This window comes from Poecilia reticulata, chromosome 11, assembly GCF_904066995.2.
Source record: "Poecilia reticulata chromosome 11, P_reticulata-male-v2, whole genome shotgun sequence".
NCBI lineage: Eukaryota > Metazoa > Chordata > Actinopteri > Cyprinodontiformes > Poeciliidae > Poecilia > Poecilia reticulata.
Genome location: NC_088840.1, coordinates 2,132,054 through 2,157,941, shown reverse-complemented (window position 1 = coordinate 2,157,941; position 25,888 = coordinate 2,132,054). Strand labels below are relative to the sequence as shown.

Here is a 25,888-nt window from a genome sequence, read left to right as displayed (position 1 = left end):
CCAGCTGAAGGAAAATTGAAGTTATTATCTTTGGACCTAAAAAGGAAAGATTTAGAGTCAACACTCAGCTTCAGTTTTACAGAGAGAAAGTAGAGATTAGACTGAAATCTGGGTGTAGTGATGAACTCTGACCTGAACCTTCAGAGACACAAAGACGGTTACAAAGTCGGCCTTCTATCACCTAAAGAACATTTTCAAGATTAGAGAACTAATGTCTCAGCAAAAGAACATTTTGTCCCTAATCCTGAAAATATTCTTTACTGCAACAGTAAACAGTGTCTTCACAGGTTTGATTAAAAAATCAATTCTCCAGCTGCAGCTGATCTACTGCTGGAGTTCTGACTAAAACCAGGAAAATAGAGCATATCACCTAGTTCTAGACCGCTCCAAAAGCAGGAAGAAGAGTATAGAGCAAGGCATTCTGGGTAAATACAACCAAAACAAACATGTAAATCCTTCCACTGAGAGAACAGACTTTAAAATGCTGTTGTTAATTTATAAATCCCTGAACGGCTTAGCGCCACAATACATTAAGAATCTGCTGTTTTATCAACCTTCCAGTTCTCTCAGATATTCTGGTTCTGCTTTGCATCAGAACCAAACATGGAGAAGCAGCATTCAGCTTCTATGCACTACAAATACGGAGCAAACTTCCAGAAAACTGCAAAACAGCTGAAACACTGAGTTCCTCCAGTATACACAATAAACACAGAGGGTCTTTATTGTAAACTAGGGCATAAGATTTGACTGTTGTCTCATCAGACTAGAAAGGTCCCGTGGGAGGCTGAGCTCTTGACAAAAGGCCCGGCTCAGTCATTGTCTCCAGCTCCCCTTGTTAGGATTCCAAAAGTGCAGTCTGCTGCCGAGCATAATGATTATGCTGTGTTGAGTAACAAAACCAGGTAATCTCCTGCTGTGACTGACTTCAAAGATCTGCATCTAATGAAGCACCCGGGTCCATGAACTGAACAGACACGCCTGAGCTTTCGATGGAGCTCCCCTCTGCCTCACATGTACAACAGAGAGTCTGCTCATGTTTATCTGGGATTTTACAGCAATGTTTTTCACATAAGGTCATCTTGGTCATATATATATAATCATTTTGGGTATATATATTATAGGTGGGGCTGCACAGTGGCGCAGTTGGTAGAGCTGTTGCCTTGCAGCAAGAAGGTTCTGGGTTCAATTCCCAGCTCCAGTCTTTCTGCATGGAGTTTGCATGTTCTCCCTGTGCATGCGTGGGTTTTCTCCAGGTACTCCAGTTTCCTCCCACAGTCCAAAAACATGACTGTCAGGTTAATTGGCCTCTCCAAATTGCCCCTAGGTGTGAGTGTGTGTGTGCATGGTTGTTTGTCCTGTGTGTCTCTGTGTTGCCCTGCAACAGACTGGCAACCTGTCCAGGGTGACCCTGCCTCTTGCCCGGAACGTCAGCTGGAGATGGGCACCAGCAACCCTCCCAACCCCACTGAGGGACAAGGGTGAAAGAAAATGGATGGATGGATATTATAGGTGACACACTTGTTTAGTTATTTCACTTGAACATTAGGCAAGGATACAGGAGCTTTAGTAAGTGCAGTATGACGTTACTTTTTACATTTAGGCTACGTATGTTCCCAATGCAGCCTGAGGTGACTCAATTCCAATTTTTTTTTTGTCAAATCCAATTGTTTTCCCGTGGCCATTCACACTTCCAAATAAATGCCAACTGTATGCGATCTACAGTGTGAACTGCAAACGACCTGAATTCTAATGCAGACGAATTAGAATTCAAGTGCACTTGAATTAGAGAGCGTGCTCAGTGTTTAGGGAAGTAAACATTTATGCTAATGGTGGAACATAGCTTACGATTTTGAAGTTGCTGTCCGACCAGGACGTTAACAATTTAATCTTCATTATAGTCCGCCATGATTGTTGTTTTTCTTCCCACTTGGGCAGAATACGGACATTTGTCGAGTATCAATGATGTTTCGGTCAGTTGGATGCGACCTGGACGTCAGGTCACATTTGAATCAGATACGTATCGGATATCCAAGTGGCCTGGGTTGCATGCGAAAAACATCTGACTTGTGTTATTCAGGTCGTCATGAAAAGATCAGATACAGGTTGCATTACGGCAAAAAAAAAAAATGGAATTGGGTCACTTCAGGCTGCAGTGTGAACGCACCCATGATTTTTTTATTTCTTAAATTATTATTATTCAAATATATTTCAAAATTGCTGATATATTAGTGACACAATACACCTTAAATATAAAGTGAGCGTCAGGGATGTCAGTTTTGGAATCTGCCTTGTAAAACGATCTGTCTCCATTTTTGTCTACACTGTGCTCAGTGTCTTTGCCTTTTATGGTTCTTGGTGCAGCTCCACCACAGCCGAGAGGGGAACAGGTTTTTCAAAGGATTTGGTTGGTTCGACACAGTGCAGCATGAAAGCGAACCGCACCAGCTGAAAATGTAACAAATGTTGTCATTTTGGTCCCCAATGGAACCGAGTCTACTGGACTATTAAGTGTGAAAACATCCTAAAGTTCTATTCACACCACATATTGGATGTACTTGACCTTGAGATGATCCTCTCAGGAGACGTTTTACTGTCTCCACTTCCTAAGCTGCACTGTCTGTATAAAAGTCTCAGGATTAACCTGAAAGATGTGATTTGTTCTTCTCCAGCTGTTCGGAATGACCGGAATAAGAAAAAGAAGGAAAGTCCGAAGCCAGAACTGGCAGAGAGCTATGAGCTGACAGCGGAGCTGGAGACCATCATCGAGAAGATCCGTAAGGCCCATCAAGAAACCTTCCCCTCCCTTTGCCAGCTTGGCAAATACACCACGGTGAGTGTTCACCCAGAAGAGGCACACATTCCTCTTTACTGTTGGATCAATGGGGACCTGGGTGTTTTCATTCGTTTACAGTATGTTATCTGACTCATGGAATTGTGCTTCTTGGATCCTGGCTGACAAATTTGCCATCAGCATATTGATAATCAATTTCTTGCGCTTCGCTCTTAATCCCCATTTAATTCAGCTGGAGCCCCCAGTTGTACAGTTATCACTGTCTGGACAAATCCTCCACAGAACCTTTTATTCTTTGCCATTAGGAATTGATTGGACATCAAGTGTGATGGAAGGCCAGTGAAAGGGATCATTATATTACTGTAAACATCCTGACCTCAGGGTTTGTTCCTCCCACTACGGAGCATTAATTTAACCTTTATTTAAACTCAGAACTTGCTGAGACACAAAAAAAAGACAAAAAAATGGTGTAGCAAAATAGCATCTTCAGATTCTCTTCAACTCCTCTTCAACTTTTGACAAGTTGGAAAAGTTTGACTGATGCATCAAACCCAGCTTGCATTATTACCATCTTCTATAAATGTACAACTGAGCGAAGCTGGATGTCAAAAATGCTTGTCAATGCTGGAGATGGCTTTATATTCCACTGATATGAAACCCCCTAAACACGAGTCCCACCAATGAATGATGGAAAGGCCCGATAGCGAGGGGAAACCAGGATCTTATAGAAAGATGCCATCAGTCGGACACATCAGAGTCTGATTGTCTCTGAGCGGCAAACCGTATAGAGAAAAGATCCAACAAAGCCCTGTGTGGATCTGCTTTCCTTATCCGCCCTGAGGGGCGGCGCTGTGCTGGGTAGAACTGTGAAAAAGATGGAGGTCATGAAACTAATGGCCTCAACACCTTGTTACGCCTTGACAGGAAACTGTTTGGAGCTCTAAGATGGCTGATAGCTGGAGAGAAAGTGGCGAGCAGCCGCTGACTGACATGCAAGACGCAGCAGCATTGAGATGGAGCTGACAGTCTAATATGCTTGTTTTCCAGCCGACTTACATATAGATTACAGCTGACGGCTGTGAGCCATGATTGGCACCCTGCTCTGCAATGGGATGGGATGGGGGGCGTCTGGGGACTGATTTGGTGATGTTAGTTTGTGAGAAATCTCACACACCTGTCAGTCATTAGGGTTTGGTTGGCCTACTAACCCCACCCTAAACATGTTTATATGAAAATAATCAAACGCAACAGAGGCCCTAATGAGCAATAATATGTCTCTTATTACAGTGATGAGATCCATTCAGTCAGTGACACTAGGTTTCACGGCAGAGCAGTGGAAGTGATGCTAAAGTAGGGCAGTCAGCAGCTTTTAGCTCTCTGCTGAGCGCAGCTGCACGTTGTCTCAGCGACAGTCAGCTTCCATCTTCATAACCATGTATTTCCCCCTTCTCAATACAAACACAAAGCTCCTAATCGCTGTAACCCTTCTTTGCTCCACCCTCATCCGTCTCTCATGAGACGTTTCTTCCATTTAGCCACGTAAACAGCCTGCATTGAGCTAAACTCCAAGGCTGAAAATAGTCAAACAAAAGAGAAAATATTGCTTTCCAGTGATGATACATAAGCTGGTGTTTGTTGTTTATTGGAGTCGACAGTCGGGCCTCCGATAAAGCTGTAATCTGGATCAGTGGTAATTATCCTGCTCTCAGGCGTCGAGGAGTTCCTCATTATTTCCAGGGATTGGATCCTGATGCAGCTTTTGACTTCTCCTCAACAGAAACAGAGGAGGAGCTCCGGCTTTTCCGTAGATTAGGTTAAAGCTCCAATTATGTGGTGAAATATTCAAATTCTAGTCTGCGGTGATTTAGGAGTTCACTGGCGGGTTAGCACAGATAGCTCCACAATGAATAACCCTCCGCTGACAGTGATGGTGATGAAAAACGAGCCTGGCACTTTCAAAGACAAACTAAAGCATTAGTCGTCAACGAGGAGGCCGAGCGGGCGGCTGCCGCCGCAGAACACGCCTCGGCCTGCAGATATTAGCCACATTACGCTGTGTCCGCTGTCTCCATCCATCTCAGGTGGCGGCTGCCTCCACAGCCGTCCCCCTTTCTGCATGTGTGCACTGGAGCCTGCTGATGTACCTCTTGGTGTTCGTTTCTACACTACCAGGCTTTTTTTAATGCAGCAACTTGTCTGATTTGTTTGGAGAAATGAACTTAAATGAAATTAGGGTTCCGTGGTAACGTCCTTGTTTCCCTCTATTGAATTATGGGACTGGTGTAATTGACTGAGATTGCTGGGTGGGGGGAAGAAGGTTGGAGGAGATTTTAAAAAAGCCTAACGGTAACACCTCGTTACGTTCAGCTCGACCCTGTTTCCATTGTGCTTTCCCTCCTCAGCCAGAAGGCACAACAAGATAAGTTGCTTTAATATCTGCCACTGTCACGTTCTTCACCATGTCCATTGAGAAACAAACACTCTGCTACCCACATCGCATCTCCACCTCCTCCCTTCCCATCAAACTGGACGTCAATCAGTGGAATGTGCTGTTGTGTCGACTGCAGCTCGTTGACTGTGATTTAACACAGCCCTAATGTGCCTCTCACTTAACCCCTATCATACTTAATGATCTTTTTCTCTCTTAACTGTCTGATGCCGCCCTCTTTCTCCCATTGTCTCTGTGGTGGCCTAACAGTAGATCCTTTGAGTGTGACAGTGTCCAGCAACTGCCTCAGGGGGACGGATGTACGCAGCTGCCTGTCTCTGCAGTCTCTTCACTGGTTGCTGTCCTCCAGCCCCCAACGTCCTCCATGGGCTGGACCCCACATGCTGATTACACATTATATGAGTTTGTCGCTTTTTCCAGTTGCTTCTTCTTTAGTAATATATTTATGATGAACAAAATCAGTTTCAGTGCAACCCTGGCTTGTGGGAGAATGTTCCTGGGGCCATTTTAGTTTGCAGAAGAAATAAAAATTTTGACAGGAAAAATTACTTAAACGTGCAGGGTTATGTAAAGTTTTGGGGTTTTTTTGTTTTATATCAGGTTATGATATTCCCTCATCAAAAATCTGCCTGGAGTGCTGCCTTGATACTTTCATGCATGTTTGAGGAATCATTTAATTGCCCATGGCAACCATTGAGTTGTTCAAAACGCCTGGCTGCAACTAGTTCCACCTTCGAGGCGCAGCTCCTCCCCAGAGCTGCAGTTTCCCAGCTTCTGAGCTGACGGCTCACTGAGCAGCCTTCCCACACTAAGCTCCTACAGACTAGCCAGCAGAAATTAGCCAATATGTGGTGGAACTGCGCCTCTGCTGAGCTCATCATATATGAGCTGCTTCTCAGTGCTACGCTGGTAAAAATTTTAGACGGTTAAAAGAGAAATGATGTTGTGATGACTTCCTGAAGGCAGAGTAATAAAAAGAGCAGGAGCTTTTTAAAGTGACAGAGGCCTAATTTCAAGACGTTAATTTACTAAATCAAACACATAGTACTGCCCCTTTAATTTGTTCGAAGAATGAAATATGTCGCTGGTTAAATATTCATAGAATCTAGAAAATAGTCATTTGTCAAGAAACTAACTACAGAAGTAGTAGTTAGTATGGTGTATTTTTCAGGCACATAGTGCCATTTTATAACACAATAAAGTATGTTAACTTTAACTATTATGAAAATGCTGCATACAGTATATCAAATATGACTTAAAAAATTTAATGCCTTCAAATTGGGCCTCTGTCACTTTAAGAAGCTCATCACAACATGACTCATCTATTAACCCCTTAACAATGTTTTTACCACATTTCACTGAGAATTAGCTCCTATTGTGAGATCAGCAGATGCACAGTGCAGCTAGGTGTTTGCTAATTGATGCTGGCTAGTCTGAAGGAGCTGAGTTTAGGAGTCAAGGGGAAGGACTGCTTTGTGTGGCGGAAGCTTAGAATCTTGAAAACTGCACCTGGAAGGTGGAGCTAAGTCCAGCCAGGCGTTTTGAACAGCTGAATGGTTGCCATGAGAGACTGAGGGATTCCCCAAAAATCCATGAAAGAATCAATATAACACTCCTGGTATGTTTTTGATCAAAGGATGACATTATAACATGATGTAAAGCTAAAAAAAAAAAAAAGTTGATTTTACTGCTTACCTTTCCCCTCTCATTCCCTGATTTTCTCACTCAACTGTCTGAGAACATTTAGCTTCCACTTTTTTCATTTTCTTCACCTTAGCTTCGTCATCTCCAGCCTCCCTTCTTCTACTCCTGTATGTGTGTAGACTCTGTGCTGTATAGGTGTGCTAATGGCAGTCCCAGCTCACTGCTACCTGTCACTGCTCTGCCTCTGCATCCCGCCCCTGCTCACTGACACTGTTACCCTCATTACCGCAGGGCGCTTCCACCCAGCTCAGTGTTTCTGAGAGCTCGGGTTGTATGGAACCTCTTGACTGTATGATGTGGAGAAGAGCCAGGAGGGCGCAGTGAGCAGATAGTTAGCGGCAGCTCCTTGTCCTGACTCTCTGTGTTTGTATGTTGTAGAACTCGAGTGCAGACCACCGTGTGAGGCTGGACCTGGGCCTATGGGACAAGTTCAGTGAGCTGGCCACCAAGTGCATTATCAAGATCGTGGAGTTTGCCAAACGAGTGCCTGGCTTTACAGGGCTGACCATCGCTGATCAGATCACACTTCTGAAAGCTGCCTGCCTGGACATACTGGTGTGTGTTCCTGCTTTTATTCTGAAAGAACACGCTTGTTTATCACCATTTGTTTGTTCTGTTTCAAAGCTGATCTACCAACTTCAAAAAAGTATCTTTTTTGATGCTGAATAGTGATCAAAGTTTGCTTTGGTCAGTATTAACATTTTATTCCCAAAGGAGTTGAACATGTTCATACACAAATTGGCAACTAACAGTAAAATTTTGCATCAACACAATATAATTGCATTTTCTTTTGGTGCATGAAACAGTGTAAATGGGACAGGTCAGATTTTTGAAGTTGGGTTCTATGTTAAGGTTATGACCTATAAAAATGGTTCCTGCAGTTGATCACCCTTAGCAACCTCCATTTGATGAATCTAATAACTGATGAGAGCAGGCCGGACATCCACCGTCTGCACCTGCTTGTCCTTGCAGGGTTGTGGGGGGCTGGTGTATATCTCCAGCTGTCATTGGGCGAGAGGTGGGGTCCACTCTGGACAACATCAACACATCTCCATCAACACAGAGACACACAGGACAAACATGCATGCTCATTATTTAGTGCAGTGGTGCCCAAAGTGGGTCCTGGAGGCCCGGCATCCTGCGTGTTTTAGTTCTCTCCCTGGTTTAACACACCTGGATCAAATGATGGCTCGTTAGAGGCCTAAGAAGAACATCGACTTGCTGAAATGGTTGATGTTACCACCAGGGAGAGAACTAAAACATGCAGGATGCCGGCCCTCCAGGACCCACTTTGGACACCCCTGATTTAGAGAGACCAGTTAGCAGTCATGTTTATGGACTGTGAGAGGAAGTCGGGGTACCAGGAGACAACCCACGTATACAGAAAAACCTCAGACTGGGATTCAAACCTAGGACCTTCTTCCTGCAAGAAAACAGCATGATTGACTACGTCACCATCTCAACTCCAAAACTTTCAGTTGGTGGGTGGTAGACTGTTGACAGTCAAGGTCTTCAGTGTAGATAACCATGAAATACGAAATACAAAGCTGTTTGTTGATAAAAAGAGCATTTACCTGATTGGATCAGACGGACAAATAGCGTTTAATGATGCAACCTCAATCTCCCTCAAATGTCACTTTGAAAACATTTTTTTTCATAACAAAGCAAGATAAATTTACTTTAACAACAATTATTAGTACAGCATTAGCAAGTTTGAACCGCACTTCACAGGGGATTGCACTAGAATGGACTGTATAAACAATGGGATTTAGACGGCTCTGGTTTTAGTGTGATGCCCTGAGGTGACCTTTGCAGGGAACTGCTTCTGTCTGACTGAACTTAACTGAACTGATTAAGGTTCTTGTTCTCCCTCAGTTTGAAACAATCTTTTCATTTCTTCAAATAGCATTCTGAGTTAATTGCTTAGCTCTCCAGAGGAAACGCCATTTATCATCCAACTCAGCTCCCATCAGGCCGTCCTGATTGGGGATTTGCCTGTGCTGACCAGCCGGAGTCAGACACGTCAGATTACTCACCACGTCTGTCAATTCAAAACTTTATGGAGAGTAGATGTCTGTAGTGAGCATTTTCTGTCTAAACTGATTAAATTTTTAAGTTGGCTTGCATGTGTGTTATATTGTCACTGATGACCAGTCAGTGGCTCTGTGTTTGTTAATGATAGTGTGTTCTTTATTGAGCACAGATGCGGAAATGTCTGCAGGCTGCTGGGTGATTGTTTGTCATTTAGCAGTTGTTAAGTGAAGCGACATGCTGTAGTAATGGAGCTGCAATAATGAGATGGAAAACGGCAAATGGCTGATTCTCTTCCCCTCTTGTTTCTGTCATGCATACTGGAGTGGGAGGTGGGGGTGGGGGTGGATGGTGGGGGGAAGTGAGGTATTTAACATTCACTGCACAGACGGGGGAGGAGGGAGAACGTATAAACACTGATGACAGGTTTGTTATGCATTTTAAATTTTTGACCTCTAGGGCTCTATTCTATTTTTAGAAACAATCAAGGTCATTTTTATTGTTTTGTATCTGGACATAAAATGCATTATGTTATCATTCTGAGATCATAATATATAAGCTGTGTTTATACACTGACATTTTATAATTGCCTTAAGTTCTTTTGTCAGTCATGTCACAAATATTTATATCATGAACATATACAATAGCTCTATGTTAATTAGCATTCTAATTTTTTGCTGTAACAGGTAAATGTGTGCATGTGTAGGGCAGTGATGTTAACATCTACTGAAATATTTCTTATCAAGGAATTGAAATAAATGTATCTAAATTAAGTTGGACATTTCAGAGTGAGACTGGATTTCTCCGTTAAAAGAGAAAGTGTCTGCCATATGACAATATGCTTCTGCTCAAAGCGAAATGCAAATGTTGGTGAGATTTGTTGAAAAAAGAAAAGCTTAAGAGCAACATTCCTACGGTGCCCCTGAGGTGCAAACCACTACAACATTAACAAAAACACTACAACATTAACAAAAACACTACAACGTTAACGAAAACACTACAACATTAACAAAAACACTACGTTAACGAAAACACTACATTAACAAAACACTACAACGTTAACAAAAACACTACAACATTAACAAAAACACTACAACGTTAACAAAAACACTACAACGTTAACAAAAACACTACAACATTAACGAAAACACTACAACATTAACAAAAACACTACAACATTAACAAAAACACTACATTAACAAAAACACTACGTTAACAAAAACACTACAACATTAACGGAAACACTACAACATTAACAAAAACACTACAACATTAACAAAAACACTACATTAACAAAAACACTACGTTAACAAAAACACTACAACATTAACGGAAACACTACAACATTAACAAAAACACTACAACATTAACAAAAACACTACAACATTAACAAAAACACTACAACGTTAACAAAAACACTACAAGATTAACAAAAACACTACAACATTAACAAAAACACAACGTTAACAAAAACACTACATTAACAAAAACACTACAAGATTAACAAAAACACTACAAGATTAACAAAAACACTACAAGATTAACAAAAACACTACAACGTTAACAAAAACACTACAACATTAACAAAAACACTACATTAACAAAAACACTACATTAACAAAAACACTACAACATTAACAAAAACACTACAACATTAACAAAAACACTACATTAACAAAAACACTACAACATTAACAAAAACACTACAACGTTAACAAAAACACTACAAGATTAACAAAAACACTACAACATTAACAAAAACACTACATTAACAAAAACACTACAAGATTAACAAAAACACTACAAGATTAACAAAAACACTACAACGTTAACAAAAACACAACGTTAACAAAAACACTACAACATTAACAAAAACACTACATTAACAAAAACACTACAACATTAACAAAAACACTACAACATTAACAAAAACACTACAACGTTAACAAAAACACTACAACGTTAACAAAAACACTACAACATTAACAAAAACACAACGTTAACAAAAACACTACAACATTAACAAAAACACTACATTAACAAAAACACTACAAGATTAACAAAAACACTACAAGATTAACAAAAACACTACAACGTTAACAAAAACACTACAACATTAACAAAAACACTACAACGTTAACAAAAACACTACAACATTAACAAAAACACTACAACATTAACAAAAACACTACAACGTTAACAAAAACACTACAACATTAACAAAAACACTACAACGTTAACAAAAACACTACAACATTAACAAAAACACTACATTAACAAAAACACTACAACATTAACAAAAACACTACAACATTAACAAAAACACTACAACGTTAACAAAAACACTACAACATTAACAAAAACACTACAACGTTAACAAAAACACTACAACATTAACAAAAACACAACATTAACAAAAACACTACAAGATTAACAAAAACACTACAACGTTAACAAAAACACAACGTTAACAAAAACACTACAACATTAACAAAAACACTACATTAACAAAAACACTACAACATTAACAAAAACACTACAACATTAACAAAAACACTACAACGTTAACAAAAACACTACAACATTAACAAAAACACTACAACATTAACAAAAACACTACGTTAACAAAAACGCTACAACGTTAACAAAAACACTACAACATTAACAAAAACACTACGTTAACGAAAACACTACAACGTTAACAAAAACACTACATTAACAAAAACACTACAACGTTAACAAAAACACTACAACATTAACAAAAACACTACAACATTAACAAAAACACTACAACGTTAACAAAAACACTACATTAACAAAAACACTACAACATTAACAAAAACACTACAACATTAACAAAAACACTACAACGTTAACAAAAACACTACAACATTAACAAAAACACTACAACATTAACAAAAACACTACAACGTTAACAAAAACACTACATTAACAAAAACACTACAACATTAACAAAAACACTACAACGTTAACAAAAACACTACAACATTAACAAAAACACTACAACATTAACAAAAACACTACAACGTTAACAAAAACACTACAACGTTAACAAAAACACTACAACATTAACAAAAACACTACAACGTTAACAAAAACACTACATTAACAAAAACACTACAACATTAACAAAAACACTACAACATTAACAAAAACACTACAACATTAACAAAAACACTACAACGTTAACAAAAACACTACAACATTAACAAAAACACTACAACATTAACAAAAACACTACAACGTTAACAAAAACACTACAACGTTAACAAAAACACTACAACGTTAACAAAAACACTACAACGTTAACAAAAACACTACAACGTTAACAAAAACACTACATTAACGAAACGGAAGAGGTACGACTCAGTGGGAGGCCTAAGAAATCGCTGATTGGACTACCGCTCGTTTTACTTTTGAACCGGAAGTTATTCTGGAGACCCTTTTCACAGTGACGTCAGACAATGGCAGTAGTCCCACCATGTGATCTACAGGGTTTTCCCACCTGAGCACAAACTTTATGCACTTTGTTTCCACAGGCACCACAGGAGAATCAAGTGTAACCTGTTAAAAGGGATATGAAGTTGTTATTCCTATGTTATCAATTTTCTACTGCCAAGTTTACAACTGCAGGAAAACAAAGTATAAGAAACTTAACCTTCTAATCATAACCTTTGATAAATATTCATTGAGAAATATATATATATATGTGTATAGCTCACCACTTTTTTCCAATGAAACTTTAATATCTATCTATCTCAGACAGCGTTTTCCTCCTCATGTCTCGATCGTAGCAAGAGTTTAACTTCTCAGGATGTGGTGGAGCAGCAGGTGTTTGGCATAACTGTCAAGTTTTGGACTTGTGGCTTCAGGTAATGTCGCTACTGAGCAGGAGGTGAAACTAGTGTTAGTGAGGAGGGTTTAATACGATCAAGCATTTTACATGACGGGTGGCAACCCCAGTCTATACCATAAAAATCTGATTAAGATTAGAGCCTAAATACGTTTTATTTCCTAAACAGAAAGGCTACGTAATGTTAGCCAGCTAACAAATTACTATTGCTAAGTAATTCCCAGTAAGTCAATATTTAAAATGCTTTTCTAAACAACAGTGTTGGAAGATGTCAGTGGTTTTAATGAAACTTTTAACAACTTTTAACAATACAGCACTGACAGACAGCGGTGTATATATTTTCCCAACTGTTGTTAAAGCTGCTGCTAACTGGTTTACTCTCCGATCGGAGGCTGTTTATTTTATACAGTTAGAGAATGGTGGCTTGACAATGAGTAATGATGGTTATTTAACACTTTAATGCTGTTGTTATCAACCATACCTTTTATTATATCCTTAAGATAATGAGTATCCATGAATTTTTCAGTCAGATTTCCCGAGGCAAAATCACGCCAGAAGTAAAGATACTCCTCTTCGAGTTACGGTGGCCATTGTCTGACGTCACTGTGAAAAGGGTCTCCAGAAGAACTTCCGGTTCAAAAGTAAAACGAGCGGTAGTCCAATCAGGGATTTCTTAGGTCTCCCACTGAGTCGTACCTCTTCCGTTTCGTTAATGTAGTGTTTTTGTTAATGTTGTAGTGCTTTCATAATTTGGAATTGTGCTTCATTAATGTTGTAGTGGTTTGCACCTCAGGGCCGCCGTACCATTCAGACTTCAAGGTGACAATTCCAGAGGCTTAGAAACAGGTGGATGTCTAGAAGAGGCCACAGACGAAATAGAGGCGTAAACATATCCAACCTTTTGAATACTGTACTTCCTGTGATGTGGGGAAGTGCATTATGCAGTTCAACTGTATAAACATAACCGTGGCTTTAAAAAAGAAGAATGCCCCCCTTTTCAAGATAAAGCCAGCAAAAGACGTTGAAAGAGAGAATAAAAACTCCTGGCCTCTTTGAAGACGTTGGTTGGTTTTAAGCCTCGGCTCCATGCTTGTTGAGGATAGTGGAGGCCTCTGGTTCAGAGAGGACGGTTAAAATATAAAGTAACAATATGCAACATCATGTATCCAAGGTGCAAATTTGTGTTCCATGTGAATGTTTCATTATAAATGTTATGGCCAAGAGAGAGGAGGACAGAGATGAAGAGGAAGGAAAAGGCAGACAACTGGTTGGCCGACAGGAGTGACCGGGTCAGAAAAGGTCTGAGATCATGATCTCATCCTTCAGCTGCATTCAGCAGAATTTAATTACTATTGATGTGAATCTGAACACCAGTGGTTCTACTGGATTCTGTTAGTAGGTTGTAGTTCTCAGATTTTTATTTGTTTCCCTTTTCACCTTTCAGTAATGCACTACTTTGTGTTGCTCTGTCACATAAGATCCCAAAAATATCACAGAAGGTGGTAAAATACCAGGGCTTAGAATAGTTTTGCCAGGCTCTGTACTGACGCCATCTTTTTTCAAGCATTGTGGTGCATTTCTCTAAACAAATAACACAAACTGCAAAACCTGATCCATAGCTGGCAAAAGTGAGCCAAGTGCTCAGAATGGATAATTCATTCCTCAAAAGAAAAAGTTTCCATCTCAATGAAAGTTTCAGCTAAATAAAAGGTTCTGAGCATGTTTGTGACCCAGACAGCCAAAACCTGAACATGTTTTCATTCAGACAGTCCACTCTCTTCATGTCTGAGTAAAAAAAGTTTGATATTGGTGTCAACACCTGAAAATGCTCATGACAGATACTATTTGCGCAACCATTTGAAATTTATAGTAGCACATGTTATTCACAAAACAGTGAATAAGATGCTTCATATTTTCACTGTAGTTTGCTGTGAGTAGTGACTGAAGAACCAGATGGTTATCCGCTCAGAAATAGACAGTAGCTCTTATGGCACAGCCATATTTACTTGATCTAAAATATCAGAAGACACATGAATTGTTCTATTATCAACACATATAGTTATGGATGCATCATCTAATACAAATGTCCTGGAAATACCTTGGGATTCCCCTGGAGGAGTCGGCACACGTGGCTGGGGAGAGAGAGGTCTGGGCCTCGATGGATGGATGGATGGATGGATGGATGGATGGATGGATGGATGGATGGATGGATGGATGGATGGATGGATGGATGGATGGATGGATGGATGGATGGATGGATATTCACAGTACAACAAACACAAACATGTTTTTCCAGTTTGAGCAGAGCTGCAAACTGGAATTAAATTGGAGGAAACAACATAGAATACTGCAAATCATTCTTACTCATCTAAACTGAAACGGTGCAGACAATGTCACTTAGAGCTAAATCATAGGATTCATCTCTGTCATTGCTTACAAACTAATGCTTCACACACTCCTCCTGATCAGTGAAAGGTGAGATTCACCCGAAAGGAATCCTTCAAACGGGGATACGTTTTCTGAGAAGGCTGCTAAATAAATGCATAGAATTACCTTGCCGGATTTTGACCTGTTCTTTATTTTTGTATGCAAAAATTAAACCAATGAAATGAAGACTATTAGTTTTATAGCATTTACAGTAGAGAAATGTACAGAGACAATACAGATGTGCGAAAGCACTGGAAATTTCTTGGAATAAATGAGAAGCTGCTACAGTGATGAGCACAGATGAGTAAATGTTGTGGAGGTTGAACTAACAGTTATGAGAATTGAACTTCTGCTCAGCGAAATGCATCAAACACCTGAAAAGAACTGTAAATAACACCACATGCATGTTTTGAGAGGATGCCAACCCAGTCTGCTTCACACTGCTGTAAGAGAGCTGTGAAACCGCTGACAATGAAATCTAAATTATTGACAAAGTTGTGTATTAATAATAACTGGAAATGCAAACAAACGAGCTCAGTCTGGATAAACTGGCAGCACATGCGCAGAACGTTATTCTGAAAATGGATTTTTATTGGCTGCACAGTGGCGCAGTTGGTAGAGCTGTTGCCTTGCAGCAAGAAGGTTCTGGGTTTGATTCCCGGTCTTTCTGCATGGAGTTTGCATGTTCTCCATGTGCATGGTGGGTTTTCTCCGGGTACTCCGGTTTCCTCCCACAGTCCAAAAAACATGACTGTCAGGTTAATTGGTGTGTCTAAATTGCCCCTAGGTGAGAGTGAGGTGAGAGTGTGTGTGTGTGCATGGTTGTTTGTCCTGTGTGCCTCTGTGTTGCCCTGTGACAGACTGGTGACCTGTCCAGGGTGACCCCGCCTCTTGCCTGGAACGTTAGCTGGAGAGGCACCAGCACCTCCCGACCCCACTGAGGGACAAGAGTGTAAGAAAATGGATGGATGGATTTTCATTGACCTGGTCTGGTCGTCCAGGCAGAGTCATGCTGACGGATGGTCTGGGAGCTAACACTGACCTGGTCCTACTGTCTGATGAGACAAAGCAGTGGTGGAGAGAAGGACCGGGACGCGGGGTTGAGAAGTTGAAGGCCGACTGTGATGGTTTTCTGGCTGTCGCTCAGCCATCATCATCTGTTCAGCAGCACATTTCCATGGTGAAGGACAGAGCCATTGTGCTGGGTGAGGGGCGTATCAGAGGAGAGATCAAACACAACGTGCATGGATGTATATGTGTGGGACAGAGCCGGAGTGTGTCTGGGAGCAGGCCTGGCCAGCCGGTGAGAGCCACCGCCAGCAGCCATGTTTTATTCTGTTTCATGTTGCAGACACGCCTGCCACTCACTGTCAGAGGCAGCCCACTCAAACCGCTTCAAAGGCTCCACGCTCACAATCAGCTGCATTATTAGGTGCACACACATATACACACATACACAAGCACACATTCCGAGCAAGGTGATTCTGCAGGGGTTAGTGGAAGGTCACTGTTTTGCTTCTCCGAGGTTTTCTGGTTGATAAAGCAACTAGCGTCAGGCTATGCTACATGCTATATGAGAACATCATTGGTTGCACATGCGAGACAGGGGAGTGCTGTCTTCTGTTTTGCCTTCCTAGGAAAGTGTGTGTGTGGGAGGGGGGTGCCATCCTGTGGGTATGCTGCTAATATAATAATTGTATTCATTTATTTATTATATATTTCTATAAATGTTCTTGTATGTTTAAGGGGACAGAAACCGATAAAAACAACTGAATCTGCTTCATATTCTTGCAAGCTAACCGAAGGTTTGCCCAGAGCCTGGCTCAGCTACAGAAAGTGTTTGTTCAGTTTTTCCTACCACATAATTTTCCTCCTCTAAACTTTCCATTGCTGTACTTGGATACAGCCAGCTGTGTTATCAATGACCTCTTGTTGCTTCCTAGTGACTGATTATTTTCTGTGGTTACTCTTATATTTTGATTAATTTAATTGCAGCAACATGTCACAAGTCAATGATTGTCTGATGTGATGTAATTATTATCTCGTTATATAAATATGTAATGTTCAGTTTCCTGTTTATGGAGCTTGTTCTGACCATTTCCTTGCCCCTCCCTTCCTTCACCCTCAGATCCTGCGTATCTGCACACGGTACACTCCTGACCAGGACACCATGACCTTTTCAGACGGACTGACCCTAAATCGAACACAGATGCACAACGCTGGCTTCGGCCCACTGACCGACTTGGTGTTCACCTTTGCCAACCAGCTGCTGCCCATTGAGATGGACGACACAGAGACGGGTCTTCTCAGCGCCATCTGTCTCATCTCAGGAGGTTTGTAGACCAGAACTCAGCGCTTCTTATCAAACCTCCCTAGTTTTGATTTGATGCAGTAAAGTGTTTAATAAATGCTGTGGCTAGAGTCCTGACCAACACCAGGAAACTGGCTCACATTACATGAGTCTACTGGCTCCCAGACTGGTGTTGCTGGTTTGGTATGAGCCATGGAGAACCGGGAGGTCAGACATGTTTTCACTCCCTGATCCCAGAACCAGAACTAAAGACGAGGCGCCGTTTGGTTCCTGGGCTCAGAGGTTCTGGGACCAACCAGATTGATCAGTTCTGTTCGGCTGTAGCTTTTCTGCTTGCTGAAATCTTGTCATTTTAAAGTGTTTCTCCTTTAGGTGAGCATGTCTCAGGTTTTAACCATTTCTGGATGAATCAATCTTTTTTTCTCTGTTAATTTATTCTTCCTATAAAACACTTTGAAGTATCTTGTGAGTGAGTGGGCCTTTAGTAGGTATGCAAGTTATTGATTTAATCTAAAATTGATTGATCTTATCAATCGACTAGAAATTAATTGATAAACGGAAACGTTCTTGAAACCCTGAGTTCTCTCATGTATCAGGAGGGTCGACTGACTTTCCAGAACTCGAAGGAATGCATTTTATATAAAATGCTGACTTTTAAAAAACAAAGCACATCATTATAGTTTCATAATTTTTGTGTCAGCTGTATTAAAAAACTGACTGAATAAACAGAAAAGTGTGGTTTTATCACATTATAAAACTCAGACAAATTTATAAATAAGTTTATTGGAACCTCTTAGGTTGCTGAACAGAAAAATAAATTAATAAAATACATGGAACCCGTAAGCACCCATGATGATTTGGACGGCAGACTGTACTGTCCATCCTGATCCAGCTCTCTGCTGTCCAGTCAGGCTACAGTCAGAGTTCAGAGCCACACTTTGTGCTGTTAGTCTTGGTTCCAGTTCAAATTTGTTCTCATTGGTCGTCATGGTTGCTCTAGAAGGAATGTTACAACTTTGCGCATTAACTCATAACAGGCAGAACTCAAAATCAGCCATGCTTATTGCCATTAGTTTATTTTCCAACGTGTTTTAATTTTCCACTTTTCTGTCATCACATCCTTGCCTCATTGATTTTTGGTTGAGAAGCAGATGTTGCTCCGCCATGCAGCTCGGCTGAGTGAGTGTTACCACGGTGTCACTTGAGGAGCTTGTCAAGTGTGTAAATTTTAAAACAGAACGGCATAAAGAACGTTTTCAATCCCACACCGGGGTCTGTTTAGACTGTATTATTTTGTCATTCTGGAATCTCGTGCCATCTTTGTTTCTGTATCAACTTAAGGATGACCAGCAGCTCTCTCTTCTGGTGGACGTTATTAGTTAATCCAATGGAACTCATTTTGCTCAAATAAACATTAATCAACAATTAATCCTGAGTCGAGTAGAAACTTACCAGGAGCCGGAAAACATCTGTGACTGTCGGAAGCTTCGTAACAGTGGAACCAGTCTGGTGGGAAACGTCTTTCAAATTTACATTCAAATCAGCTACTGGAATGGAGGAAGGTGGAGGAACCCGGGGTGTGGTGAGGGGTTGGGTCTCACTGCTTTGTTCATTCCACCTATCAGATTAATTTAGTTCAGTCTGAGTCAAACTTTAAACAGTCTGCAGCCTGATTAAACCGCATCATTAGCAAAAATCTGTTTTGAGGACAAGTAAATCCTGAAAGAATGAGCTAATTCACTTCCAATTCAAAGTGCTGGACTGCCCTTTATTTAACTCAGAGGAAGCCTCTATCGATTCCTCCATTTACTACAGAGTGAAGTTGCAGCCAGGTTTTGGATAGAGCAAACTAAAAATCAGCTGCTGTTACTTAGAGGAGAGGGGAGGTGGAGAGGATGAGCAGGTATGAGACAGATGCATCAGTCAGCTGGCTGCTGGAGAGCAGTCTGAGGAGGAAAACCAGAGCACGAGACCCTCCATCATGTCAGGATGCACATGCCTTAATGTTCAAGTAGAAGTTCTTCTCCTTCAGTCGCACAAAGTTTCACTGGAGAGTTGAACACATTTGTGTCTCATTATTCCTCTGTCTGTCCCTCCCTCCCGCCTGTCAGTTTGTTAGGAGATCAGTCTCCCTCTCCGCTGGGCTCACTCCACTCAGCGCGCTTTTACTCAGGCCTGGGAAAACCTTACAGGCTCTTGCATAATCCATGAAAAGTAAACCACACCTCTGACTGCACTGTCTGACAGCGGGGCCAACACTATCAGATTCCAGAGTACACACTGCCACCTCCTGGCCAACAGAGGTACAGCTTAGGTCCAGCCTGTGGGAGGGATAGAAAAATAAATCTTACACTTCACTCCAAATATTGAACCCAGCAGGACCTCCTTGTTGCAACAGGATGACCACAGCGCCACCAGGTGAAAGATTTTAGGACTGTTTTATATATTGTTGTAAAGCCTGATTCCTCCAGAACTCAGACATTCACATCACTTCACAGTACTTCATTTAGTCAGTTGTAACAGTTGAAAAGACGTTTTATATGCTAAAAAAAAAAAAAAAAGCTGAATTTTCTATTGAAAAGTGAATGTTGAAAATTATTGTGATGGTAAATCAGATCCCTTGTGTATTTTACTATGAATAACCCTAATGATGATTAGACTGGTAAAAATCTCTTGATCATATAGTAGACTTTAACTTGTTATTCAGAAGTCTCCAGGCTGACTGTATGTGTGTGTGTGTGTGTGTGTGTGTGTGTGTGTGTGTGTGTGTGTGTGTGTGTGTGTGTGTGTGTGTGTGTGTGTGTGTGTGTGTGTGTGTGTGTGTGTGTGTATCAGACCGCCAGGATCTGGAGGAGCCCTCCAAAGTGGATCAGCTCCAGGAGCCACTGCTGGAGGCTCTGAAGATCTACGTGAGGAAGCGCCGACCCAGCAAGCCACACATGTTCCCCAAAACCCTGATGAAGATCACGGACCTGCGCAGCATCAGCGCTAAAGGTAGGAAGGCCATCGACATCTGATGGACAGTGAGAGGATCAGGCCTAGAAATGCAGCAGAGATGGTTAGGAGTCCAGTAACAGTCTGTAGAGGTAGACATGTTTGGATTCACATCCAACTGTATGAGCTCAAATTTAATGTACCAATCAGTCAAGTTTTATTTGACTGAACTGCACGTTTCATCAACAAAGCAGTTCAAAGTGTTTTACATCATGAAAACATAAAAACATCATAAACGTATCATGTAGTCAACAATTGTGAAAACCAGTTACAGACACTACATTTTGTCAAGGAAATGTTCTTCAGGTGAAGACAGTTACAAAGACCGACTTTGTAACTGTCTTCATGTGTCTCTGAAGGTTCAGGTCAGAGTGATAAACTCTGACCTGAGAGATTAGATTTCAGTCTGATCTCTAGTTTCTATCTGTAAAACTGAAGCTGAGTGTCGACTCCATCGTTCCGTAAGAGGGGTCCTAGGATTGAACCTTGGGGTATCTCACATGTGACTTCTGTTCGCTTCAATGAGACATTTCCTGTTAAAATAAAGAAATCTCTGTTCTTTATGTAAGACTCAAACCAGCTGAGTTCTGGACCGGAGAGTCCAGAAGTTTTAAAGTGGTCTTGTTCTGCTTGCTGTCCTCCAGGAGCCGAGCGAGTCATCTCTCTGAAGATGGAGATTCCAGGTTCCATGCCCCCTCTCATCCAGGAGATGCTGGAAAACTCAGAGGGTCAGGACGGTCAGATCAGCAGCAGCGGCAGCAGCAGTAGCACGTCCACTGAGGCTGGGGCCAGTCCCAGCACCAAGGACAACGAGTCGCCAGAGTCCTCGGACCCCGACGAGGCCACGCCCCCTCCTCCCAGCTCCGAGCCCTAGGAGGCACCAGGTGTCTCTTGAACTCGTTCAGACAATACTTTGCACAAAAAGATCAGCTAACAAGGAGCTGACCCTCTATAACCTCTTTATTCCTTCTCTTTTGCTTGGTGTAACATTAACTTTAAATCCTTCTATTTTTCTCTCCAATTTACTCAAAAATTTTTCTCCTCGAAAACAAAACAACACGGAGGCCTCAAAGGATGAGTGCTCTGCGTTTGGCTGTGAGTGGAGCTGTAGTTTGGGGTCAGGACTCAGGAGGAGGGCCCTTGGGGGCCTCCCCAAACACCACAGATGATACTCCTCAGGTCTCCTGTGTAAATTCGTACCTGCATGACGGGAGTTTGATAACGATTTCTCTCTCTGTGTTTCTCCGTCATCTCTGTCCATCAGTCGTACTGCTGGCATACACACACTGTACATACCATGGTATGGTCAGGCCTCTGTTTGTAGGATGAGTTTTGTGGTGCTTGTCCCATCGTGTTGATGATTTTCAAGGTTTAAAGCAGAACTAATTTTAAGTTCTTTTTTAAAAAAAATATCTAGAATGTTATTGCACATAGATATGACTGAAGTCAGACATTTTCCATCTGTTTGTATATTTAAAACTGCTCTTTAGTCTTAGTGTGTGTTGTTCATGAATGAGTGTGCATCCACACCGGCAGAATGCAGCGCTTCCCTCCATACCTGCAGCTGGGTCCGTTCAGCTGTTTCCTCAGGAAGGGAAGCAAACAGCAGAGGCTTTGATACACACTCATCAGACCGGCCAGGTCAGACCTGAGAGAGTAGATTCTCACACACACTGAGACTGTCTGCCCAGTAAAACAACCGAGACAAGAGGCTAAAACTGTCCGTCAGTTTCTGACACAATTCTTGCACTTTATGTTTTGTTACTGACTTCACAAAAAAACAAAATCTATTTTTCTGTTAAGTTTTGACTTGTTGAAAAAGGTTGCTAACGATTCCACGCTCTCTTTGAGAAATATAATAGGAACAGAAATGTTTTGCTAGCGCAGCAGCAGAGGCTCTTGTCTTTAGCATCGAGGAAATGCAATTAAGGCAGCTAGCATGGTTAGCATTAGAAATGAAGGCCTCTTTGTGTTCCATTGGAAGTCAGACATTAACTTTCTAAAATCCTACAATCATTCCCAGACCCAACATTTTCCTTAACAATGACAACACAGGCTGGAAGAGAAAGAGGACACAGCCTTTGTTCAGCCTTCCTGTTATCTGCTGAAAGTCTTGCTCTGTCTTAAATCGTAATAGAACTGCAGACTTGATCCTACTAGAGCTGCATTGATTGCAGTCATCTTTAAAAATCCTCACCTACCGATTCCGATTTTGACCGATACCAATATTTTTGTCTGAAAAGTCACTAAATATAGAGTCAACAGTCAACAGTAGGGCGAGTATTGCTAACCGCTAATGTCCACTGCAGATGTGACGCCTTTGGCTGACAGTAGCTCATCAGATTGCCAGTCATTTGATTTATGGACTAGACTGTTTATTAGTTCACTTCTAGTCACTACAGCTCTGCCTGCTTCATGTTTATGCAGCTTCATACAACTCTTCTGACTTAATCTGAAACTAACTGACAATGTTTGAGTCTTCTCCAAGTAGAAACATCCACACCACACAGAGTACGGATGGATTTCTAACAGGCTGACCACAGCCAATCAATCTGAAGATCATCTGGTTCTGGTTACCAGCTGATGTATTGATGATTCTCTGGGATAAAACCTTTCATATCAGGGCTGAATGATTCAACTATGTTCACCTGGAAGGATTCAGCTATCTCATCTGTAAAAATGAGATAACTTCTTTTTTCATTGCAAAACAAACAAATCAGGTGAGATTTAGGACTATTCCTAATCTAGGTCATTGTTCCAGCCAGATCCAACCCAAAGCTCTGGTCTGCCTTCATAGTAAATATTTCTGCCTCAGTGATCAAACTGTTTTTTTTCCTTCCATTCTGACATCAGCCTGCAGCTGGTTTATATTTCCCAGAATGAAGTCGGCCTAATGAGTGTGTATCTGCTGCTGTCGACGGCGCAGGAGCTCTGCTGTGGCCTTATGAACAGAGCTCTGCATCTCACCTTCCTCCTCCCTCATAAAGTGTCTTGTTTGAACCAGTAAAACACGGGAGCAATGCAATCCTTAAACACACTAAACACCGGAACACCGGGCCTCCTGGGTCCGGATGATTGTAGCTAACACAGAAAGCACACTCTGGGGTGGGATCTTTAGCTCCACTCCAAATGTTTGCCTTGCTCTTCTGACCTGACTGTGTAAGCTTTACCTAACGATGCAAAAGGAGATTCCAGATGACCTCTGACCCCTCCAGGCAGTAAACGCTTCCTTCGGGAGGCGAATCCAACTGAGCTGGTATGGCGGTATTAGGAGGTTCCTCTGAAACTAAAACATGATCCTGGAGAGCTGCCTTTCTCCACAGCCAAGGTCACATGTGAAGCTGAACCATAAGAGAAAAGACACTGTTATGTCCTCCTGAAGGACCCAGACCCTCCACTGCCTCAGGGCCCATCAGCTCTGATGTGGTAATCCATGTCTCAGCACAGATGACATTTTTTAATGCATTAACTGAAAGCAATACTTTTTCATTTTGAAAAGAGTCTTATTCACTTCTCTGTTGATAGTAAAGTGATTGAATCTTGTTTTAAAGTCTGTTTTGCTGAAGGAAACATTTTTTAAGCAGAATTTCCACTGAAGAACTAAAAGGTAAACATCGGCTTTGCTGCAAAATATTAACAAGAAAGAAACTTCCACACTACCACGTCTCACCTGGCTACAGTTAAAGGAGAGGATTGGATTTTGGGAAGTGGGGTTATGTTGAGAGATTGTGGTGTTGGTTTGCAACCCATGAGAAAAACAGACCGGAGCCAGCAGTGGTAGAGTACTCAATACTTTTCTTTTTTCTTTAGTTCAGTTCAGTTCAGTATACAGCGTGGCATATCAGGTCACAACAAGAAGAGCAAGAATCTCCCTTTCACCTGAACCATCTGGCTTTTAAATGATTGGCTCCCACCAGGACTAATTGGAGGGGTGGAGACATTCACATTTTCAGACAGAAACAAACAAACATTTGCACTAAACTAATCCTAAACAATGTCTACAGTTACAATTAACTCAAACAAAAACTATCTGGGCCCAAACAAAATTCAAAATACATCTCTCCTCCCTCTTAGAAAATGGATTTTCCCAATGAGGCTGATTGGTATCGCCAGGTCCTTGTCAGCACTGGGCGCGCTTCCATGGCAACACATGACCAGGTGACCTCAAAGAGAGAAGAGGATTAAAACAAGTAAATAAATCAAAGTACTTCCCAAAACAATACATTTACACAAATAAATTAGAATTTATAAAACACAAAAACAGCACCTGTTAGGGAGGGGGCAAATCCCTCACATGTGGGTAGTAAATATCTCACCTGAAGTTGATGGTTATATTAGCGCTTACCCTTCAGTGAAGCAGAGCTTCGTTTTAGAGCTAAACAGAGCTCGTCAAGTCTGACCAGGAGATAAGTGCCTTCAATCAACTCCAATCTCTAAATGTGACAGCGGTGCTTAAAAGGAATTTCATTTACCACTTAGAATAGAACAGACTTTGTTGATCCTAAAAAGGGAAATTGCTTATTTGTTGACAAGTTACTCCATCCAAAGTGTTAAATATTACACTTCATATGCTTATGGTTATACAGATATGACCATAAGCATCTAAAGTGTAATAGTGTGATATTATGAAACCAGTTTCATAATATCACAGTATGTAGAATACTGGTAAAGAAAAATACCACAGTTTCATAGTAATAAAAATTTTAACCAGAAAAGCAATAATAACTCCTATTGTTGCTTAATCGATCTATGATACTGAACACAATGGAGCCCCAGTATTGGTGGGGGTCAAGGACCATGACCGCCCCATCTGAACATAACTGTTTATCGTAATAAGTTTTAGTTCCACTGGCAGATTTCTTTACATTTATAACATGTTATAAGTTTAAAAATCTGCCAGTGGAACTAGAACATTTTCATTAATACTAAGAAATTATTGATTTTAACCAAACTCTTATATCCTACCTATTGTTTGTCAAAGCTAACATCACAAAGTAATGTTAGCTTTGTAACAAAGTGATGTTAGCTGGCTAACTAGCTGTAGCAGTGGAAGCTAGCCCACAGGCTCTTTAAAGCAGCAGTGCATTTAAAGTAGTGACGACCAGTGCTTCTTTTTAATCTTTTCATGATTGTATTTTGTGAAACTGGATGTACTTCCAAATAGTTTGTTTACTTTGTTGTAAGGAAAATTATAGCAGCCTTTACCCAGCCAGCTAATCATCAATGGATGGAGGTGGAAAAGATCTGGCCATTTTCTCCTGCCTCCAGTTAGCTAAAAGCTGTAGCTAGCATCTGTAATCATTACAA

The 25,888-nt window shown here is 41.2% G+C and overlaps 1 protein-coding gene across 2 annotated transcripts in view; it reads left to right on the top strand.

Moving 5' to 3' along the window:
* LOC103472129 (retinoic acid receptor beta) overlaps positions 1–24,422 on the top strand; it is a 195,378-nt gene extending 170,956 nt beyond the window's left edge. For both annotated transcript variants that reach the window (XM_081612782.1, XM_081612783.1), the window contains 5 exons: positions 2,670–2,830; positions 7,323–7,499; positions 17,405–17,609; positions 20,423–20,581; positions 21,226–24,422. In XM_081612782.1, the coding sequence (XP_081468908.1) occupies positions 2,670–2,830; positions 7,323–7,499; positions 17,405–17,609; positions 20,423–20,581; positions 21,226–21,455 (932 nt within the window). In that variant the 3' untranslated portion in view covers positions 21,456–24,422. The remainder of the gene's footprint in view (positions 1–2,669; positions 2,831–7,322; positions 7,500–17,404; positions 17,610–20,422; positions 20,582–21,225) is intronic.
* Positions 24,423–25,888: the final 1,466 nt, after the last annotated feature.